The sequence below is a fragment of the Mycteria americana genome, chromosome 1 (genome assembly GCF_035582795.1).
Source record: "Mycteria americana isolate JAX WOST 10 ecotype Jacksonville Zoo and Gardens chromosome 1, USCA_MyAme_1.0, whole genome shotgun sequence".
Classification (NCBI taxonomy): domain Eukaryota; kingdom Metazoa; phylum Chordata; class Aves; order Ciconiiformes; family Ciconiidae; genus Mycteria; species Mycteria americana.
The window spans coordinates 75223464-75247490 of NC_134365.1; the positions used below are offsets into that span (position 1 = coordinate 75223464).

At 34.3% G+C, this 24027-nt stretch overlaps 1 protein-coding gene across 14 annotated transcripts in view; it reads left to right on the forward strand.

Moving 5' to 3' along the window:
* The window catches only part of C2CD5 (C2 calcium dependent domain containing 5), a 69187-nt gene that overhangs the window by 8669 nt on the left and 36491 nt on the right, over positions 1-24027 (forward strand). For 13 of the 14 annotated variants that reach the window (XR_012776324.1, XR_012776325.1, XR_012776326.1 and 10 more), the window contains exons 4-9: positions 138-233; positions 785-940; positions 3427-3625; positions 6278-6429; positions 11957-12042; positions 17761-17869. Coding sequence is in view for 11 of the 14 variants with exons in the window: in XM_075506390.1 (XP_075362505.1) it covers positions 138-233; positions 785-940; positions 3427-3625; positions 6278-6429; positions 11957-12042; positions 17761-17869 (798 nt within the window). In the remaining 3 variants the exon portion in view is untranslated. Of the gene's footprint in view, positions 1-137; positions 234-784; positions 941-3426; positions 3626-6277; positions 6430-9323; positions 9519-11956; positions 12043-17760; positions 17870-24027 lie in introns of all 14 variants that reach the window. The other variant, XM_075506484.1, reaches the window with a different exon arrangement.

Genomic DNA, 24027 nt, shown 5'->3' on the forward strand with positions numbered 1-24027 from the left:
GTACATTCTTTGCAGGAAAAACTAACTCATTGGTAATAGAAAGTGCATTAATTACTAATAATAGGGAATAACTAATAGGGCTAGTTTTGTATTTGTTTCTGATACAGCTTCTAATTTTTCATGTTTTTTATTGCTAGGTATACGTGGGGAGATCAATGTGGTGGTGAAAGTAGATCTCTTCAATGATTTGAACAGATTTAGGCAGTCATCCTGTGGAGTCAAGTTTTTTTGCAGTAAGTAGAGGAAAAAAGTTTATTCTAACGCAAAACTTTCCCCCCTTCTTTTCTTTCTTTACCTGTTCTATCAGTTTCCCTTCTTTCACCAGCTCATTGCATAAGCCCAGTGGAGATTCCATTGAAGCCAGTAGCAAATACAGAAAATTTAGTTTTCTTTTTTTTTTTAAATAAATTTTTACTGTTCATATTTCAAAACAATGTAAATAACTGATTTCCCCCCCCTTATCTTTCTGAAGTTGCATTTCAGTGCATGTGCATATGCACGTTGTGTTACTTTCAGTGCATATCCTGTTACAGAGGCACAAAGTGAAAAGGTTTCATAATGGTACATGTTGTAATTGTTACACTGGACAGTTATCTTATCAGTGTTCCAGAGTCTCTCAGAACAAAACTGCTTAGAGTATGTCCACGTTTTAACAGAAGATCATGTGGATTACTTTCTGGAATCGTTCACATCACTTTTTACATGTAATTTTGTTTTTCTTGGAATTCTTGGCTTATAGACTTATGCCTTACATCTTTTATATATAAATATTTTTTTTTAACAGCTACATCTATTCCTAAGTGTTACAGAGCAGTAGTAATTCATGGATTTGTGGAAGAACTTGTAGTTAATGAAGACCCAGAATACCAGTGGATAGACCGAATTCGTACACCAAGGGCATCGAATGAGGCTAGACAAAGACTTATTTCACTCATGTCAGGTATTAAACATGTAGGCTGTAATGGTTATTGCTGCTTATAAAAATATTCACCATTTAAATAAATGACTTGCTTAAGACAACATTGTGTATGATTTTTGGTATTAATTATGTTTATTTTTTCAGTTCATGGTGTCTTCTGTTTCTGGAGGTTCTGTTGTCCTAACTGATGGCCAGTATGGCTGACTTTTTTTTTTTTTTTTTTTTCTTTCTTTCTTTTCCTTCTTGGTGAGGCCATGCTGCTGTCTAATTCGTTGATTGTTTTTAGCAAGATCTTAGAAACCCATGGAACTGTCCTGAAGATGTTCTTAACCCATATGAGGAGTATTACTAGAATTTTGACTTAAACAATTAAAATAATAAACTACTCCACCCTCTTTGAACTACTTTGAACTGTGTGAACAAATATACACCATCTCAGATACAGGGTGTATTAATACTTATCCCATGTTTTCAAAGTCAAGATTGGTTCATTGTTTCTCAAGCACACTTCTGTATTGCCTTGCATGGATTCTGCAGGACATACCTGCAATGCCTGGAGAGACCAGTGATTAGAGTCGATTGATGTCTCCGCAGTATCAAGTATCTTCACAGGTTTTTTTTTTTTTTTTTATTACTGATGCTTATGAACAGCAGTTGTGAACCAAGATCCTTCTGTTTCAGTGCCAATAGAACAGAACAAACCACCCCTACTCTAGAGTGCTTACACACTAAGACAAGAGACAACCAATTGAGAGAGGTGGACAATATTGAAGGTGTAATGAATACAAAGAAATGATGAAAAATAGCCACTAGAATGATAGGCAGTGGTTTCAGTTCTCTAATTGGCTCTTAATGTTGTCAGGTTTCTTTTAGATGCAGCTGTGTTTTAAGGAAGATACTAAAAGAAAAAGTGAGTTGGGTTTTGCAAGCATGTATGGAAATCTTTAGGAAGTGGGACAACATAAAAGATCATGGAGATGTTACTCAGAATCCTCACTAGGAGAGCCAGCATGTTTTGAGGAAAACTGTGAAAAAACAATATTGTCGTAACTGACATTAATTCACTTTTTATGAGGTTTTTAATATAGCTCCCCTGGTATGTCAGTTTACGTGATTAACATTTGCGTATCTCTTCCATTGCATAAATGGTGAAAGTGGATAAAGTAGCACACGTGGAAGTATTCTGCTAGATTTTATTAATATTTTTATTCATGGCAGTGGTTAAGAGGAAAAAACCCAAAGGACCTCATAGCAATACTGTTTCACATCATGTAATATAATGCTTCACATTGCAATAATTGTTACTGGTGGCCACACCTAAAGAATCCTGAAGAAATCTGTAACTTCTGAGAATGACCCAGGCTGTTTCATAGTTCTCTGTCATATTATGTGTTGTATATGTGAAAAAAGAATTCAGTCTCAACCTTGGCTTGAACGGAATCCATAGTAGTTTTCACTCAGCTAGAAACTTTCATACTCTATCTCAGTCTTAGAGATTTTTTTTCAAGACCAGTACATGCATAATTTCAGCCTCTGTTAAGAAGTTTACAACAGAAACCTTTTCTGGTCATGTTAAAACCAAGCTGCTAGAAAGCAGTAGTGATCATTTCATTCCACTTGATTTCTTACCATCATTGACATTGGGACTGTAAGGCTATCATCTGTGACTGTGAGGCTTTTTCAGTTTGTTAACAGAGGAATTCTGTTAACAAACTGGAAATCTTTTCCAAATCTTTCCAAACTGAAAATCTGTTTCCAAAATGGAAATCTTCTATTTTCATCAAAAGAGAGATGATATTTTGCACCTAGTATTACCAAGGCTAGCTACATGGATCAATGAACTTTTTTTAAAAACATGCTGCTAAGTAAGCATCTATGGCAGACCATTGTCTTATGGTTGCAGTCTTTAAGTCTTTGAGTGCAGCTAATAGAGGAGAAGTGGCAGTCTTTTGTTTGCAGTGAGTAGCATATTTGGTATTGTGTTTTGTTTATTTGGTGTTACATTTTGTAGATGAGGCTGCATATTGAACACTATTAATTTAAGAAGAGCAAAAAGTATGATTTAGGTTGAAATATTTTTAAATAAGTTTGTAAAAACAAAAAAAGAAAATGCCTATCCACGTGGTTTTCAAAGATGTTGCATTGTTCTGAACTGTATGGAGTATTTAGAAACTTGTGTGTGTTCCAGCACACATCTTGCCCATTGCTTTCTCTAAGTAAAAAAGGGAAAAACTAATGAAAATAAAAAACAGATAAAAACATTTCTGAAATAACATGTTGTAATCAGAGTATATTTGGAGGAAAAAGGAAAAAGCTATGTAAATCATGAACATCACACTATGTTATAGGAGGTAGAGATTCTGATGAGCTGCTTGGTGTAATTATGTAAGATTGGATCTATTGCCTGTTTTACTGACTTGGAGACTCCAAAAGCAGAGGCCAAAGACCACCAAAGAAAATAGGAGAAGTTCACTGCAATTATGAGCTCTTTACCTTTTGTTTTGTAGGTGAATTGCAAAGGAAGATTGGCTTGAAGGTGCTTGAAATGAGAGGAAATGCTGTTGTTGGTTATTTGCAGTGTTTTGATTTGGAGGGAGAGTCTGGACTAGTAGTACGAGCTATAGGAACAGCCTGCACGTTGGATAAATTAAGTAACACATCAGCATTTTTACCTGCATGTAACTCCCCATCCAAAGAAATGAAGGAGTAAGTATGAATTAATAATTTGTAGGGAAACAAGTTTCATCTCTCTTCTTTTCATACTCATTCAGTTTTACATAACCAGTGTGATTTCTTTTTTTTCCCCAGAATTTGTTTTTGTTTTGTAGCTTTATTTGTCTGCAACTCAATTTTCCACAATTTTGAAATGTTTTAGGTTGGATTACTTATGTTCTTTCTTTAGAAGCTGGAGTGGTAAACCTTAATATGACTTTTTTGCATTTATATAGCAACGGTATTATGTATCCTTGGGTTGTGATCCGCCAGTTTCCTAACTAATAATTAGTTCTGCCCTGACTCTGTGTTTGTACAATAAACGTTTTTGTGAGGTCTTCTTATGATATACCTTCTGTTCAAGATTTTCCAAGTTCAGTAAAATCAGGTTTGAGTGTTTATTCTGAGCATATAAGAAAAGATAAATTTTGAATTTAGACAGTGTTTATGCTGAGCATATAAGAAAAGACAAATTTTGAATTCAGGCAGTTCCGTCAGTGATTTAGAGAATGACCCTGAAGTAGTCTTGTCTTTTCTTGTGTGCTTTGCTTTTTACTGTTGCAAAAGAAGTAGCGCTATTGCAAAACAGGTAGGGTTACAGACTACTTGCAGAGAAAACTTTTTATGATGAGAGGTAGAATTTCTTGATCTTTGTTATATCTACTGCAGCACCAAGCACAATTTGAATGCAATCTTTAATGTCTCTACAAATTAATGGAAAAATACTTGCAGTCTTCTTCAAATTTTTACTACTTGGATAAATGGATAAATTAGTTATTTTCTGTTTGGTAGAGCAATCCAGTTTCTGGAAGGAAAAAACAGCACCAAAAAGTATACTACTAATGCTATGTTTCCAGAGGTATTATTTGAATTAGCTATTTTCATTAACTTGGAACTGTTGTGACATTACAATAGTAGTTAGGCATTTTTGTCGTGCAGGCATCAGTATGATCTGACTTCTCAAAATTGCTGGTTTCTATTTCAGATCATAGCTTGTTTAATTTGTCTTGATTTTTAAAATTTGCCATCAAAAGAGCTTCTGGATACACTGCAGCATAAAATAACAGTGATGATTAAAAAAAAAAAAAAAAAGGTGGACCTGGTAACTACCAACTTAAAAAGCATTCATAAATCGGTAGCTTTCACTCTGGAGCAAAATGTGGAAATTCCACTCCCCAAATAATCCATGTTTAGCTTGGTGGTGGATATTGTCAGAATCATTGTCCCATCAGTCCAGAAAATGGGCATGTTTCTCAAAGGCAGCACAATCAACTAATACTTCTTATTATTGGCTTTACTAACTTGATGTCCTGTTGCCAAAGAATCAATTACACATTCACAAGCTAGTGCTTAAGCTGTTCCTTTCTCTTTTTATTTCATCTGGACTCTTGCATGCTAGGAATTAAAATTCTTAGAGTCTGCTTAAAGTAAGAGATCTCCTCTAGCTAAACTTCCCTGAAATAATTTATAACATAACTTTGCAACCTGTTTGTATGTATTGTTTTCTTTTCTTCCACCTTGGCTGCAAATTCTCTCAGGTCTCCGCTGGTTCATCCGCCAAGCCATGGATGCCGCTCGACTCACAACAGCCCAATTCACACTGCTACTGGCTCACGACTTACTCAGAACTTCTCTGTGTCTGTTCCCACTCTCATCTACACTGGTACGAGACTGCTCAGACTCAAGAGCTGGGGAGAGGCAGGCCACAGGCACAGTGGTCGCAAAGTGCAGGCAGGCAGGCAGTGTAGGCAGGTACCACCCATCTTTTCTCCCTCATTTTCTCATGGAGACACCTTCCATTGTCAGTGAAGAACTACTCTGTGTGCAGCTGCTGAAACAAAGGCAATAGTTTCTTGAAAATGCATCAGAGTCTCTTCCACAAAGCCACACTCTTCATTCCTTTTTAACATGCTTACTTCCTAAGAAATTAAGTAAAAATAAGTTGATGTATCTGAGAAACATTTGCTATTTTGCAGTCATTGGAGGAAATAACGTTTTGATTGGAGTTCATAACTGCTTTCAAGCGTAATTCAGATACGGTATTTAGGTTTTAAAATGGTTATAGGAAGGGTATGTGCAATTGTGGAAGAGATGGTTTTGGAGAGCAGGTAAGTCAATCTGTGCATAAGTGAACTGTTTGTCAATATAGTTGTTCCCATAAAGATTCTCCTCTTTGCTCTGTTTTTAGCTGTGGCATGCTGCTGATGCTATAGGATAAGGAAACATATTTTTTTTCCCTTAAAATGCATATGTGTGTATATACATAAATGTATGAATATGTATAAACACAAATATAATTTGAAATCATTTTTTCTTTATTAAACTAACTCAAAGCATTGTGTATTTGACCAGATTTTTAAGCCATAAACTGTTTTCAATTTTTTCTTTTGCATATATATAATTTTTTTGTCACATCTCATGCCTTTCATTTGGCTTAATTGTTTCATTGTAGATTATCAGCATCTATCTGTAGAATGCTGAATGGGTAAAACAGCATTTCTTTGCCTCTGGCCTCATCCCCAGTCTCGCACCTAAGGAATAGCTGCTGGCCCTGCCCCAATCCCATCCTGGTGTTTGGATCATGCTGCTGTCAGCCAGGTCCTTTGGCACAGGATTACTGAATATGTTTCCACCTTCTTCTGGCAGGATTCCCTTCAATGAAGATCCCAATCCCAATACTCATTCATCAGGACCCTCCACCCCTCTGAAAAACCAAACCTATTCCTTTTCACCTTCCAAGTCCTACAGTCGACAGTCCTCTTCTTCTGACACAGATTTGAGTTTGACACCCAAAACTGGTAAGGCGCTTCCACCCACTTTTTGTTTAATTTGTGTTTCTCTTTTTGTATTTTCATTCAATCCCTTTTTGCTTTTTGGCATTTAAGTTATCAAAATGATGTGGAAATTGGAGACTTCAGATAGCACACTTCAAGCTTGAAAGGATTTCTGTAGGGCGAAAATCTAAATCCTTCCGGTATTTCCAGTATTCTGGATAACATTAAAGTGACATTTGTAACACAACTGTATTCAAGTCGAAATAAAACATCTCAGAGCATTAAGGGAGTCCTAAGTACTTGCCTTTTTCTTATTTCCTCCATTTCATATTACAAATCATGGGAGTACATTTCTCACTACAGTATGTTAAGGACAGTGTTACTAAAACTATGTAGTCTTCAAGCCTAATGTGTAGTGCTATAAGTTTATTGTATACATTTCTCTGTGATTTTTAACTCCTTTTTGCAAATGGCGATACTAGTGTAGCAGCTGCTGTCTTTTTATTCTCCTTGGTATATGGAAATGGCTTTCCATACACAGTATACTTTTTGTAAGTAACTTAAATTATACGCCAGCCGTCTTCAAAAAGCATTTTTCTTTCTCCATTGGTCTATCATAATTTCTTCAACTTGTTTCCTCCCTCCTAATTTTTTAGTCTGTGGTTAGAATAATTTCAATAATAATGTCAGCACAACTTGAAGAATTATCGTCTGTTTATTCTCCATTATGTGACCAGTGCCCTGAGTTTTGCTACCGTAGGGCAAAATATTTTGCAGAATTGTTTATAAAAGTTTGGTTGCTTTTTAAATGGTGTTTTAAATTGTGGTATTTGAAGCTCAGAACATTCTTGTCTCCATCTAATCTAGACAATTTTTAAGCATATTAAAATAGTTGATTCAGCTTTACTTGATAACACCCCTTTCAAGAATTTTTCCAAGCAGATAAATTAAATGTTGCTTTCAAATGTGGTTATATTAAATATTATACCCTGTTTATTCCCCAGATAGGTGTTAAAAAATATTCCCAAGTAGGAAGCTAAGTACTATCTTCTCTGTCCTGTTTTTAAAAAAACAAACAAACAAAAGCAAACTTTGTGGTTTTTTTGGTCTTTTTGTGTAAATGATGACTGTTTTGTGGATAACCTATGGTGGTCGCTTGTTTAAAGGACCTACAAATATAACTGGATGCTTATTACATAGGAGAACCACAAGGTCATGTGTTTGGTTTACTGAATATTTGAAAACCTGTTTCTTTTGATCAGATTTTCCATGGTAATGATCATGTTGTCTAAAGGACTTAAATGTAATGTAGATCGTCATCTTTGTAAATGTCATCAACATGTAAATGTTCTGAATTTATGAAGGTGGTAACTCACTGTGAATTTGTCAAGTTTATAAAGCAGCAACCTTATATCATTCCAGGCAGTGTTATGTAGGTGGATGGCCCTCTTGTCTTTAGTCAGTTCATTCAGAACTGAAACAGATTGTGTAATTGGTACTTCTTATTTTTAGGGTTTTTTCAAGTATATAAAGATATCTTTTAGCTATCTTTTTAGTATTAAAGCTAACAGTGGGCATACTTTTGCTTACTAGCACTGTCTTTTTAGCAACTTTTAACTCTGCTACTGAAACTTGTCTTAGGAGTATTTTCTGGTTGCATTTAAAAATTCTGTATCTTGGTGTTATATACTAGATTTTGAATCTTAATAGCTTAAAAGGACAGTATCTCTTGAGTTGTTTGTTTTACCTTTTACCAAAAATTAGATGATGTGCAGAAGATACTTCCATAACATACTAAATTCAGTATGTTGTTTTCAACAATTCACTGTATAGGTTTAGACCTCTGTTTTCATTTCCTAAGACTGTTATTAAGTTGGAATATTTCAGTGTTAAAGTTGGTGATGTTAGTGTTTAAAAAAAAAAACGCAAACATCTCGTGACATATTAAACATTATCAGATTTGAGATACCCATTACTCAGATTGGCTAATGTGAAAAATGAGTATTTTCTGATGTTTCTGCAGTACATTATATTCCTCTTTATTTCTCAGTCAGGTAGCTAGTGTGTTCACATGTTTGAGGTGGAGACTAACCTGGAAAAAGAGTGCAGATACCACAATTTCACAATATGAGTAACTAAATAGAGGAGATTGAAACTTGGATCTGCTTAAACATCTAGTTTTCAGTAGCTCCAAATCAGAGGAATATTACCTTGATGTCTTTTATAAAATACAGTTGTGATTGTGTTATCCATTATGGTCTATATCTGGTCTGAATACGAGGGGAAATTATTCTGTGCTGAGAAAGCTTGTTTTGGTTTGAAGTTAGACTTCTTCTGTGAATAGTGATATATCTTATGCCACTGCAAACTAACAGAATATCAGGCTGACAAAAAGCATGACATTTTAATTAGGTAATACATTTTGATGTGACATAGTATATGTTTGGAGGAAATTGAGAAGGTGGGAACTCCTGTGTGGGAACTTAGAATTCTACAAGATTTATGACTCTAAAAATAATAAAACAAATCCATAATTTTTCTGTAAAATAACTTTTTTATACCTAAATAATGGAAGTATTCAGATTAAGTGTGTGAGAAGACTGTGTTGTTTAGCCTTTACTCCATAGTATTTGTTATCAAATTTTGAATAAAATTTAAAATAAATGTTAGATTACCATGGCTTTTAAAAAAACTAATTTCAAAATACAGTTAATCAGGTCATGATTTATGAGAACATGCTTCTCATTCACATTGTGGAGCTGTATTGTCATACCATTTCTTTGTATGTTGAGAAATAATTTAGCAATAAGTGCTGGTTCATTTGGAGAGAAAAATTGCTTCATTTTGATTTCTTCCGTCTGTTTCTTTAGTCATCTTCTGAATCTACATCTCTTTGTCTCTATTACTTTCCTCCACAGCACCTTCCCCACAGGGACCTAGGATTTTCCTGTTTCCCAGCTCCCCTACACTCTCTTGTGATTCCCCACATCTTAAAAAGTCCTGTCTCCTCCTCTCGGGGTCTAGCCTTAACCCTCTACACTCTAGCCATGTCAGCCCAGTTGTTCTGAGGAAATGTGTTTCTTTCACTGAAGAGCTGCTTCTGGCTGCTTCTGGTAGGATCAATCTATTATGGCCTTTTAAACAAACTTTTAAGAAAATGTTGTTGTTATTTTATATGGGGGCATTTAACACACAGCCTTCTATAACCCTGTGTTTTTGTTCAATTAGCCTCTGAAAACTGCTGGCTACATGACTATTCATACCATCTCTCACCTCTGCCCCAGAAGCTTGAAACAGCTTCAGAACTTCTTAGGGGATTTGAAACATATGTAGTTTATGCTACACAACTTTCTCCTTTTCCCTCGCAAAATTTCCTTTGGTAATTGGACTAAAATAATTTACTTTTTTTTTTTTAAATCCCCCTTATTCCCTTTGCTTTGTTGTTCCTGTATTTTGCATGGAACAAGCACTTGCTCATTAATTAATTCATAATTTAATGAAATAATGGCTATCAGATGGCTAGCAACTTTGCTTTTCAATCTTTTAAACAAAGCCCTTACAAACTTTATTTGTACTGCCTCCTTTTCCATTTCACTGACATGCATTATTTTCACAGATTTAAGTTAAATAATTGATATTACTGCTTTTTTCTATAGAAACTATTTGGATTAGTTTGTATTTTTGGAGTTTGTTTCACGTCCAGTATTTATGCTCTGTTTGTCTGTATTTAATATCGTATAGTCCCTTGACAGTGATGTTTAGAATCAATGCCAAATAGTAAAAGCAATTTAATCTTGTTTAATGGGACTATACAGATACTAATCTTTTTGTTTCCTTATCCAAGAACAGCTAAAAATATTTGTTAGAAATTATAGTATTTTTATATATAATTATATGGTAATGATAGCCTAGTAATTTTTGGAAATGTTAGGAATGAATTAACATACATTATTAAGTCCGGTATTATTTCCAGATCTCCCAGTCTTTGGTTAAAACAAATAACTGCACTTTGATATATATATACAATCTAATTCATGTTTATTAGATGCTTGATCAGAAGAAAAAGGAAACTAGCAAGGAATTGTTATGTTAATTCAAGAAAATATTGGCTTCATTCATAACCGTTTGCACTGTGGTATTTGTATTTCATCCTGCTCCTGACACTTCTTTTTGTTCTTTATCCTGTGCTTTCCTATACAACTTAGGTGTTTATTTTTGCTTTGTCAAGTTAGCACTGATGGTTTTTAGATACAAGAAACACCAATGACAGTATGTTTTTAGGCATGAAATATTACCAAGAAAATCTGATTCACCAGCATTGTGTTTACTTTAGGAAAAACACAATCTTGGTATGTGTTTATTTTTTACTTTTGTGATTACTTTTGTGATTTGCAAATAACTTACTGTCATACATATAACCTGCATCTCGACATGCTCAGTTAAGAGTACAGTTCCTTGATAAGAGATAATTCAATAGCAAAGATATTTGTGTATCTAATAAACTTTCCATCTCTTCAGAAAAGCACCTGTATTGGGGGGGGTAGGGGTGGGAGTAAAATATATGAAAGAAGGAAAGAGAGAATTGCCCATATTATGCAAATTTGGAGTTATTTCTTATTTTCATTTACAGATAATCTGCAGGTTATGTGTGTGCAAATGTAGTAATCGAATAAGTGTGCTAGTATTAAATGCTGAGCAGTAGTCTTTATCTGAATGAATCAGATGAGTGAATATTTCATTGCATAGATATTAAAGAAAATAAAAAGAACTGTTAATTTTTTTCAGAGTTTATATTTCAAATCAAAGGGTGTACATTGCCTTTGCAATATTCTTTTTGGTCCCAATCATGCGTTATATAGCTACTGCTGTAATTATGTGTACAGTCTCCTCCCAGTGGTTAGGAAAGGTGATTTAGTTACTCTGAAACTCCCAGAAAGCCAGGTTTATGGGATTTTGGGGTTTTTTTTGTTTTTGTTTTGTTTTGGGGTTTTTTGGTTTTGTTTTTAACTGATAATGATAGTAGAGAGAGAGATTTGGCTATGGAGTAATCTGGCAGAGAGGCATCGTTAAACAGTGTGGGATTAAAGGTGACTTTGGAGCCCTTTTTGATAAGGGCTGAAAATCTGATTATGTAGAACCTTTCTGTGAAAAGCAGAGAAGGTAGATCTATATTGAAATCATAGACAAAACTCCCAATAGTAACAAGGAAAAAAGGGAAGTTTTATGTCATAGGAAAGAATTGCAAGCCCAGGTCTTAAAGTCTTTGTATTTTGCAGTCTTTTTTAATTCAGGTTGACAGCAGACAAAAATCTTAGATCAGGAGGTTTTTGTCCAAATGCTGAAAGAACCACTGCTAGTCATGTGATAAACAAACCCAAAAACCACCACCCCACCAACCCAAATTAAACTGTGATGCTCAGCATTTTTTTCTGAAAATTATGGGGATAATTTGACTGTTTTCATTGACTATTTTATATATTTTTAAATCAAATTTTGATTACAAGTTATAATATATGTTTCTTTGAATGTCATTTCTACTGATACTCTTCAGGAATGGGCAGTGGGAGTGCTGGAAAAGAAGGGGGGCCGTTTAAAACTCTTTTAAGACAACAGACTCAGTCAGCTCTGGAACAAAGGGTAAGGCATTTTATACTTATACTTCTGATCTACTAAAGTGAAAATTTAGCTTGTAGTAAGTTAACTGTTTCCTGTTACTTTCTGTTTAAAAATATGTGTAATTTTTAGGTTTGAAAACTTACTGGAAATGTTGAACATTTAATAGCCCTTTTATGCACAAATTATTTAAATTTTAATATATTACTAAAGCATTAAGAAAAGAGTGGAGGAAATAACTGTAATGTGCACAGCACCCAAGTGATTAACGGTGTTAAAAGAAACAGTTACAGCAAAAATTACTGCTATTTAGTCTCTGTAAGTTACTGATGCATGTATAAGTTTAATACTTTACCATCATGTATTTAGTTCAGTTTTTACAGAAGCCAGATTCAGAAACATTGGAGTAGCTTTAAACAAGGTGAAAATCTCATTTATAATTGCGAAAACTTTCAGTTTTAAAAAATATATTTGATGCATAATTTAGCCTTCGTTCTAGTACATGAAATGGTGTGCATGTAGCCTTTAAAAACGGTAACTTAAACCTAAACCACTTCCCAAGCAATAGAAGGGCTTTATAGGTTTACTGGTTTTTGAAGAGCCTCTATGGGACTAAAAATGCCATTTGTTATTATGCTGAATAGACTGTATAATAAAAACAGTGTTTTTAATTCTTTGTTTGAATTTTGGAATGAGTCCTCACAACTTTTTTTTTTTATAGATTATATACTACTTTTGACAAAATGTTATTAGTGAGGTGTCTTGAAAGAAGAAATGTGAATGTTTTCCTATTCAGAAATACATTCTAGTTTAATTACAATTTCTGACTACTTGAACTACTTACATAGAACCGTATACGTTTGTTGAAAACAAAATCAGCTACATCTGTGAAATATAAGTGAATAGCTACTATTTTGAGTAAGTGGATGATTCTCTTCTCATTTTTTGTGTTATCCATTGCTAAGGGAGGATCGCCTCATAGGTTCTGTAGAAGGCGGGTATGTTCCAAAATGTTGTGTGACTCTCTTTGTAGCCCTTTTTTCTTGTATTGAGGATTTCTAAACAATTATTTGAAATATTTTGATTTTCTTTTTGTGAGGCTTTGCAGATTTCTTTGTAATCTTGTTTATGCAGGATTTTTTTTAAATTTGTTTTGGGTTTTGGTTTTTTTAAGAGCATTTATCAGATCGGCATACTTTTGCTTAGTTAGTGTTTTGCATGTTGATACATTTCAGTTAAAATTTTAATTTCTCTTTAAATACAAATCCGTGGCTTTTTGCTTTTAATGTTTTAGTTTGAAAAAAAAATGCTTTAAAAAGAGCCTTTTCTCTGTTTACCTTTGTTTCTGCTAGCATTTCAGACATTTCATGGCTGATCTGTTATTTCCTTAGGAAGCTTTTTAAAAACAATTAAAAATGTAAATTAAGAGCACTTAGTGTATTTTTAGAGCTTGAATTATTTGCACATTGTTTTGATAAGACCTGTATATTGTCTAGTGGAAAAAAAATACTGTAAAATGGGATGGAAACATGTTGAATCTGTTATTAATGATGACGATGTAGCAAAGCATGTGGACTGTTAATTGATACAAAAAATATGTTCATACTGTCTTTCAGAAAATATCATGTTGGATGTGTTTTTGCTGCAGTTACCTTTTTTTCAGTTACCTAACTAGAATGAATAACCCTTATAAGTCACTTTGTCTGTTTTAATACTGCACACATAGATAGTGCACTCTAGTTACCTGTCTGGATTAGTTAGGGTAGCACTTATTTGGGAAAACAATAAGTTAAAAATGTATAATATATTTCCACAGGTATTAGATATATAGTAAGTTCTTTTGAGTCTTAGTTCAGTTTATTTGGGTATATGGTAATGCTAAGGCATATTAAAACCAATTCATTTAACTGGATGTCTCCAAAGTTTTTTTTGAATCAAATGTGTTTTTAATGTGTCACTTAAATAACCCTAATTGCAAACCAGAACAGATTTTGTTGGAAGGGTAATATTACTTGATTTCTTCCAGGAAAATACACCAGCTGAGGAAAACTCACATATGTGTTCTGTTTTGCATTAATATATTTTTAACAATTCACAGGATGCCTGTTGACAGCAGGTGTAACTATAGTACGGCTATCTTTGTGTATATTTTTATCTATAAATGTATATGGTATATTTCTATCAGTGGGAAAATTTGAGCTTACTTTACTCATAAAAAATCAGCCTATGTTTTTGTAGAAATGGCCAAATGCTGCTCTTCATGGTATTTTGTATCTCTGTTGATCTCAACTTGGATAAATGCTGTTTTATTCCTCCACGTTTGCATTCCGCAAGTGCTTGAGAGATCTTTACTGCTGCCTTTTCAAAATGGAGATCTGTTGATCTTCATCTCTGAAGAGCACTGCTAGATAACTGTTGTGTTAGAGTGCAGTTCTCTGTGTGATTCTTTTGGCTGAAATGCTGAGTTAAGCAACTTTTCTTTCCAGTGACTTCTTGTTGCTATCCAGCCCATCCCCTCAGTTCAGTTGAAGGAACATTGTACGATTGTTTGGCCACCTTGTGAGGTGGCACAGTAAATGTGCTTAGAATAAAAATAATTCAACCAGGAAATTACCAGTATTTTAATATGGGCCAGTTCCCTACTCTGGTTCAGCCCCAAAAGCTCTATGAACATACCTCAGCATTACAAGTATTATCTGAGGGAGTGGTACAATGATGGGAATGAGTGAATGGCTGGAAGGGAATCTGAGAACTGCTTCAGCTGACACTAACACCAAATGATATGTGTGTGTAGCCTTGTTCCATGTGCTTTTTCATTATTTTGTGTGTCTTTGTATGAACTGTAAATAAAAAAGAATACTGCTAGCAATACATGCATGCATATATGCAAACATTTGTAAACATTGTATTAAACATTAGGAGGATTTTATTGTAATCTTATCAAACTTTCCACAAATGCCAACTATAAAATCTGTATGTAGTTGCAAGGATTAAACCGGTGACAGTTCTTTCAGGGCCTGTGCAGTCAATGACTGTGAAATGGTGTAGTGAATTAGTATTGGTAAAATGATTGACCATCTTCAGTTGTAGCTTGGAAACTTTAAGATCATTGTGTCTTCTCACACATGGGAATACTCTGTGCTTGCATCACCTTGGCGTAAAGATAGTCCTTTGCAAATTGCAGTAATAGAGGAGATTTGTAATATGGAAACACTGCATCTGGTTCTTATGGAATCTCTGTTTTCCATGCAATAAGTGTAGCTTTATAATTTTGAAGTATTACCGATTACCACATGTCATTGAGGCTGGAACTTGTATTTGAGTAATATAATAATAAAAGACCCCAAACCTTTAAATGAGCTTAAAAAAGAAAGAAAGGGGAAAAAAAGCCATCATACAAAGTGATGGAATTCCTTCTGCGTCAGAATGAATGAGACATTGTTAATGGAATAAGAGCATGTCAGAATGGTTCAGTGAGTTAGTTACCAAGATTTGTCTGTGGCTGAAATTAACTGATAGGACATAGGTCTAATTTTAGCATGTATCATAATAGAGACTTGCAAGTGTTGATATGCCTGAGTGTATTGATTGAGACAAAACCATGTTATTACTTCAAAGTTTTATTCCTGGTTTGTAATGTAGGGAATCAGGCAAACTGGAATTCTGAACATGTTGAAATTACTTGCAGTATGCCTTATGAAAATGATCTCCATTAATCTCCATATAGATTAAAAAGCATCGGATTTGCTTATGCTTTACAGCATAGAATATCGCTCACTTTGTTCACTACATACTGCTTTAGCACAATATAAATGTGAGTGTATATATATGTATGTATAGAATATAAATGTAGTATAGGCTTAATGGAATTTCATGTAGGTGGCATATGCAGTAAACTTTTATTTCTATAGTTCTGGGAAAGCTAATTATTTTTAATGTTATTAATGTGGGATAACTACATTCAGGGGACAGAGCAAACATGTATGTTGATATATTTAAATATAAGGTATGCAGAATGAGTGTCATGGAATTATATGGGGACGAATAATTTCAGTATACTTGTGAATCACTGAACAGTTGATACTACTACAGAGCCACAGTGAAAGAGGGTTCTAACAAAGTGTTGATGTACTGGGTTTTTTCCATTTTTTGGCATAAAAGACAGAGAGAAAAGGAGTTCGGACTGTGTTGTAGTCAGAGCTTTCTGACTATTCTGATAACCTGCAAAGCAGTTTCTGATCTGTTAGAACCTTCTGGAGGAATCTTTTCTCTAGCCCTCTCTAGAGATCCATCAGTGCTCCTGAAAAGAGATTAGTCAAGCAGGTTTGCAGAGTCCTGTGGTGAAATCTTCCTGCTTTTTAGTTGCATCATAAGGCACAACTGCAGGTTTTGGTGTTTTGGGGGTTGGTTTTTTTTTTTTCCCCCTTCTTCTGGTTGTTGGTACTATGGTTGCTGATTTCAAAGTTTGCCTCTTTAATTTTGAAAGTCTAAGCCAAACAAAAATCCAGAAAACTTGAAGTTTGTAGGACCTTTTAAAAGTTACAAGAGTTCTAATAACAAGGGTGGTAATAATTCTGAAGTGCTAATTTTTAATCTAGATTGGGCTTTAGTTTAAGAAGGCTTTTCATGCCATGTATTGCTGGAAGAACCGTGATCCTCATATAATCTGCAGCACGTACACTGTTTAGGTAGAAGCTCAGTTGAACTGTACTGTTGCAAGTGCTTCAAGTATGTGAGAAAGGAATCTATACTGTACTTTCTCCCATATAAAATTATGGTGCTTATTTTTTCCATTTAACCAATCATCATGACTATACAAACCGTGACTGCATGATTTTTCTTTTATTTTTCTTTTTTTACCTTTATGCATTTAGAATTGCTGAACATAAATCTATTGCGTTTCCCCCATAAGTGTGCTATTGTGTATATTAGGCATACCATAAAATGTCTTTGTAGAAAATAAAATCTTCCAGTTTTGGGCTCACCTCCTTTGAATATGACTGTTTTACTTCATCATGTGTGTCATGAAAAATTACTGTTACCACTTACTTTGCCTCTTGTATGAACTACATTTCTGAGTAGTTGCTGAAACTTATTAATTCTTCATTTCAATTATGAATTGGTAAAAACTAATTTGTGCAAATGAATCGGAAGTGAATTTCCTTAGCTTAAGAACTTACAGTTGTATTTCAAAGACTTACACTTTATTCTAAAAGATGGATATTCACTAGCAGAGCAGTCCATTAATATTTTTTAGGTATGTTTTCCTGTAATAAGACATTCATCATTTTTGCAAGACTACAGTTTGTTTTACCCTGTGTTTCAGGATCAAACTGCAGTCAGCTGTAACAATAAGACCTAAAAAATGGAGAAAAATATTCCTTTATTTTGTATCAGCTAATGAGAGTAGAATTATGTTGTTTAGCTGCCATCCTAAAAGTGGACCAATAGAGGCTTTGCTAACACAAATGTGTAAAGTTTTGATTATTTATTAATATTGTGCTGAGATACAACTCTATGGGGGAAAAGTATTCTTACATTGTATAATATCTCTGCTTTTATTATACTATGGGTATATGAAGACATACGGTTACATAGTGCTTAGTAAGCCTGAAGGACATGTTTGGCCTTATGTAGCTGCTTTGCTTGTATTTCAGGGAAATTATCAATTCACTGCATGTTTATTGGTAGTCAGCAGTGGTCGGTAAGCAGTCATTTGATGTTTGTTTTTAATCATAACAGGAATTTCCATTTTTTACCTTGACGACCTTTCCACCAGGCTTCCTAGTCCATGTTGGTGGTGTTGTCAGTGCACGGTCTGTGAAGCTCCTGGATCGCATTCACAATCCTGGTATGTTAACACAATAACAACTTCTTTGCCCAAGTCCAGTTGTAATGATCACGTACTTCTAATCTTTATAACTTTATAACGTATCACTATTTGGATAGGTACAAATCTGTTCTAACAATGTATATTAAAAACAATATTTTTCAGACAATCACTTAAGCTTGAAAAATAATAGTCATTCAGAGGGTATGTTTTTAGTGAGAAACTTCTCAACAAGTTAATGAATTAATAAAGTACTTTGAATCCAGTAACTTTGCACTAAAACCTGTCTTTGAATTATTGAGAGTTTAATTATTTTTTACCACTTTTAATATTAAAACTTGATGCAGTTTTTCCATTCAAACAAAAATAAGATGAAATACTTGATCTTAACTATGAATGTTTTCTAATTTTCAGCTCCTTGAAATCCTTAAGGACTAATGACTGCAATTTAGCTCCATACATGTTTTTAACCTCTTTTGATAAAACCTTTACAGCTTTGTTTCTGTTCTTAAAAACATATGGTGAACAGTCCTTTAAGACTTTTATTTAATATTTACCTGGGAACCCCGGTACTGGAACATGTGTATTTTGCATGTCCTAGTTCTGACATCAGAATTAAGTGACTTTTGACTCTGAAGACTTTGTTGTTATATTCACTGAGACAAGCCAAGGAATACTCTGTAAAAAGTTGGAGTTAACAGGATACTTAAAAATGCAGACAGAGGAGAGTAAAAAATAGCTCCTGTAGTGGTTTTGCATGCACTAGTCAGGAGTAATAAAACAAAGTTTGTGCAAATGCATCTTTAAAAGCAATTAAAAAAAATTTTTTTTTTCCTTTTCTTTCTTCTTCCTGTGGCCCAAGGCAAGTAATTCTGCAAGCAGGTAGATCGTTGCTTATCTAAAGATTCAATAAACTGACAACATGAAATAAAATCTGAGACTTAATTTGACTTAAAAAGAACTACGGGATTTTTTTAAAGCATATGAGTACATAGTATTGTTCTTTTTTTCCTATTTTTAGGATTTATTTACACAGTGGAGAAAAGATTAAGAGAAATGTCAAAGTATAATTTATACGTGGGTCCTCCCTTTCTTTGCCACAAAGTTGTCTTAGGCGTCTATTTTCAACAGATTTCTGATACAGGTCACTTATGTGCAAAATTTCCTGTGTGATAAATTTATTTAAAATGAAAAAAAAAAAATCAATTATGCTCAGAAGTTTTAAAAACTAATTCCTTGCGTTAGGCACTCCTTTATTTTTACCAACTGAATGAAAGCAGGGAAAGAAATAGGAGAAGATAGAGATGCATATTTGCACAACTAAGTGGCTCTTTGCAGTGTTTTTGTGGGACTTGTAGATTGCTCCTGACAAGTGAATGTAAGATGCATGATACTTTGAACTCAGTATATTGCAAAACAATGAAAACAAAAGTGGGCACATGGCTATGGGAGGGAAGGTGAAGAGGTAGAAAAAAAATTTCTGATACAGTGGTGATCATATTAAGCATTTGAGTCAAATAAGTCTGTAAAATGTCAAAGGAAGCAAATAAACTGGCAAATGAATCAACAGGAAAATGTAGAAGAGGAAAGAACATTTGAAGGGGTGGGTTGAGAACTTACCAATAAGACAATAATTGCTATATACTGTACACTTTGATCACGCCTAGTGCTAGATTGCTATAGCATGCTCCTTTTTTCCCTTTCTATTTCAGCCTCTTATTAACTCTGCTGTCTGTGTCTTTCCAGTTCCTGTGGAGTGGTGTTGTCAATTGTGTTCTTGTTGGTAGTTTTTTTTCACTATTCTGCTCCTATAACTGATCTACTAATTTGCTGTTTTGAACTCAGCCTTTGTCGGAATTATGGGTAACACAAGATCATACAAACTGCTAGACTGGAATAGTTTCAATTCAGGTATTTTACTAGTCATTCAGTACTACATATGCTGACAGAAATTATGGCAGCTCAGTGAAGTTCTTAGAAATGCTGTAGGATATTTAGGTTAATGCTTCAAATTTAAATCTGTTTAACCATCAAATGCCTAAATGTCTTGTTTTAATGTTGTTAAAGGCTTTCTTTAAAATTGTAAAACATTGTTTTAGTATAAAATAGTATTGCTAAGAATAATTTAATATCAATCTGGAAAGCTGAATGTTCAGGTTATTATTTTGTAGTAGCTTTCAGCTCAGTGTCCATGAAGCAAATAATTTAGGGAAAGAGAATGGATTCTTATTTTTACAGTTGGGATCATGTCAGGTATGATTTTTTTAAAAGTAATTTTCTTTTTGATTGGTTGGTTTGATTTTGGGGGGAGGGGCTGTTCATTGGTTTTATTTTGTTTTGCATGAGCTTGCACTTTCTTCAATGATGGCTGTACTTCTGTTAATTTCAGGAAACTGATGAATGTGTTTATTCTAAATAATAGACATAAACATTGTCTGAGAGAATGGAAAATAGATGAAGAGGACGATCTGTTTAAAGAGAAGGAAGGGTAGTGTGTAGTCCAGAATTTGTTGGTTCATAAGTTTTGTACTGTAAAATGCAGACAGCTTACAGGACTTACAGCATAATGATTTGAACTTTTTAATCACCCAATATTCTATTTTTTATGCAGTTTTAGGGATCAAAGTGTGTATTTGAACTTTTTAATCACCCAATATTCTATTTTTTTATACAGTTTTGGGGATCAAAGTGTGTAACTTCTTTATACACCTGCAGAGAGAATGGATGAGTTGATGATACAGTCTATATAAAAGCTACAGAGAGTGCTGGCCTCTTATGGGGGAAATAAAGACACCCCCCCCCCCTTCCTCTGGAAACATAGCATGCTTTGGAAAAAAGAAAGGCATAACTTCTCTGCATATAATATCCAAGCCAGCAGACCTTGCCAAACTTTGATGATTTTAAAGCTGGCACAGTAGAAAGGTATAAAGCTGACCTCTGGGGGTTTGTTTCCCCAGAAAAAAACTTTCCTTCTTGGTACTTCACTGTTGCAGTGCAGCTCTGTGTCATTTGTCTTTGGAAATTGCAGTGTCATGGTCTGAACTTCAGTTTAAATTATCTATATACATTTTTCACTTTACAAATAGTTCAATAATAGGCAGTACCTAAAACTGTTGGCTCATTTTTGTATCCTTGTTCCTTGCTACAGTGAGCATCCTGTCACATTATAATTATGAAGTTTTCTATTTTTGTTGGTTTTATTTGCTTGTTCTAAAGTAATATCTTTTAAAATTAATCTTACTTTCCATATGAAAATTATACTATGAAATTCTCAGATCTATTACTGGTATAGCATAGTCTGATCTAAGGTGTTAAAAATGTGTTGAAATTTTGCATCTTGTGTTCTACCTTGAAAAGTTTGAATTAATTGTTGCTTCTTCGAGGTAGTATTTAGTAGGATGTTACCACAGAAAAATTTTATTAGAATAATAGAGTAAATGAGTTATGTACAGACACTAAACATACATTGAGCTAGGCTAAAAAGTGATCCAGAAATGTAAGCCTAGGAAGCTAAGGGGAAGTAATGAATTCGTTTCTTGGCAGAATATCCGATATATATATACACACACACAGACACACACACTCACACACACACAGAGGTGGTTGTTACCCAAAAATTTTGGAGTAGAGAGGTCTAAACTAAACAGTAATTTTAGATTTAATACCTCACTGAGAACTGTTTGTATTTCTATTGCCTTAACATGTGCCAACAGCTCTGTAGTAACAGTCTTGATTAATCCTGCTGGTTAGGGACTGAGCAGGTTATGCTCATATTCCTGGAAGTATGTTTCTTTTGCAGTGCTAGGTGTGTTGCTGAACAAAGAAGAAAGGACGAAGAGAGTAGATCAGGCGTTAAATATGATGTGTGATGGATAGTAGAGTTGCAGATTACATACAAGTTAACTCTGTCTTAGACTGAAATAATGAATATGCTGTGCAGATCTGTTACCATTGAGAAAACAAAGGAGAAGATTTCTATTCACCTGCCCCTTCCAGAGCTTTCTTGCCAACTCTATCATTGCTGGCTAAGAGTTGGCCTGAAGGAGAGCAAGGATTTATACAGTTTAAGGAAAACAATACTACCTCTTTACATTACACTCACATTAGCAAGAATGTGATCACAACCATAAGTAGGGTAAATTATGTTCCTTTTTGAAAATGTTCAGGCTTCATTTAAGCTTGCTAGTAACCTATGTAGCATAGAAGGATATTTCTTTTTTTTGCCAACGGCAGGGAGGTTTGTTTAATTAAGTGTGTAAGATACAACAGGACCACCTGATGGTGGTGAAAAGTCAGAGATTTGAAGATGCTTGAAAATCTGACATGGAAGTAAAGACTGACTTTATCTGATGAATGGAAGAAACTACTTAAACATCTGGGAATTGTATATAGTTCAATGACAAAATTGTTTAAATGTTTGTAAAATTAGGAAAAGGTGATGATCAAGATGAATCTGCAAAATAAAAGTAGAGAGACAAGAGCACAGATTTGTGGAAAAGAGGGCACATAATAGAGTGGAAGAAATACTCTGGTGCTGTCTTGGAAAAAGGATGTTAAAGATGTACTATAAATAGAAAAATATGAAAGGAATCCTGGATCCAGAAGACTGGATCTTCATTAAAGTTTTCTCCCTGAGGTTAAATACAGAGAGGAAAGGTTCCTTAAGAAGTGCAAGGAACTTGTTGAATAGAGACTGCTTTTGTATACGGCTGTTTCATAGCACTAACATATACAGTGTTCTCACATAATTACATTTTTAAACTTCTCATTCAGGGAGCTGCTTCATCAGTGATTCTTCAGCTCCAGTAGTCAGAAACATGGAAGGAGAAAAGATTGTTGATAAAATTCCTAAGGATCTCCTGAACTCCTTGTTTGATATCCAGACTTGCTGTTGGAGTGTGAAATTCTCCAGAACTCTGGTTTTGTATATGAGGAAATGCAAGAGGAAAGCTTGAATATGTTTTGGTTCTGTAACTGAATGCTTTTCTTTCACAGAAATACAAACATACAGTGAATATCCAAATCACATTTCATACTGCTATCTGGGGTGTAAATGTGGCATGTTTGTAAGAACACAGTAGAAAATGTCAGAATGTTTTTGCTAGTGTCTGATGTGGCTATCATTCAGAACTAGTAGAAAACCAACATTTTAAGCTTGACCTCTTGCCTTTTCTTGGAGAATTTCCAGGTTGACTTCTTGTACATCAGTGTATGTTGATAAGATAATGGGAGGTTAAGGCAGTTGTCAGGCTTTTCTGAACAGAGTGAGGGGTGTGATGTTTTTCAGTAATATTTTACTCTACTTTTCTGCAACATTTCCAGAGGAGTGAATATTCCTAAATGATTTTTATGGTTAATGTGAATGGTGTTTGAATATTCTTTTTTGAAGCAGATGCATCCTTATATTAATGAAATACTTTTCTTTGGGAATGTGCTTTATTTTTCTTTTGGAGAGTTCTGAGTAGATATTTACGTAACTGTACGAAAGGTGGTCACTGTCAGTGAGTATAGAATAGTATTCCTGCGTTCTGTTAGAGATTCGTAAATTAATAAACTTGGCATTTAAAATCTTTGTTTTAGAATTCTTTGCCTAATAGTAAGTAATGCTATTTAATCTGTTCATATTGATTTAAAAGTCTCCCTGAGATTTGGCTAATGATGTGAAAGCCATCGTAGACTTTTCACTGCACAAGTGCTCCAATAAAGGTGTTGCTTATTGCACCACTACAGTTTGTTTTTGCATTGATAGTACAGAAGAGAGAGAACCTTGGTCTTGCGGAAAATTGTTATTCTTGCATGTAACTCTTCCTAATTTCAAAATATGGGGCTTGACTAAAACTGTTATCTTGATATGATTTCCTTCATGGATTGCAATGAGTTCTTTCGGCCTTATTATGTGTCACTCTGTGGTTGCAAAGATACAGTTGTAGAGCTTCTTGCCTGGCTCAAAATGTATTATTTTTAGAAGAAAACTAGAATGATTCTAGGCGAGAGGACACCTTCTTAACTCCTATGTAATTACAGGTACATGTCCTTGTAAAATGTCTACGGTCAGTATTGTAGGAAAATGGCAGATAACACAAGTTCTAACTGACCATAACAGGATTGTAGAAATAACTGTGGTTAAATGTTAATGGATAAGATCATTATCTGAACTGAATTAGGCACAAAAGATTTTC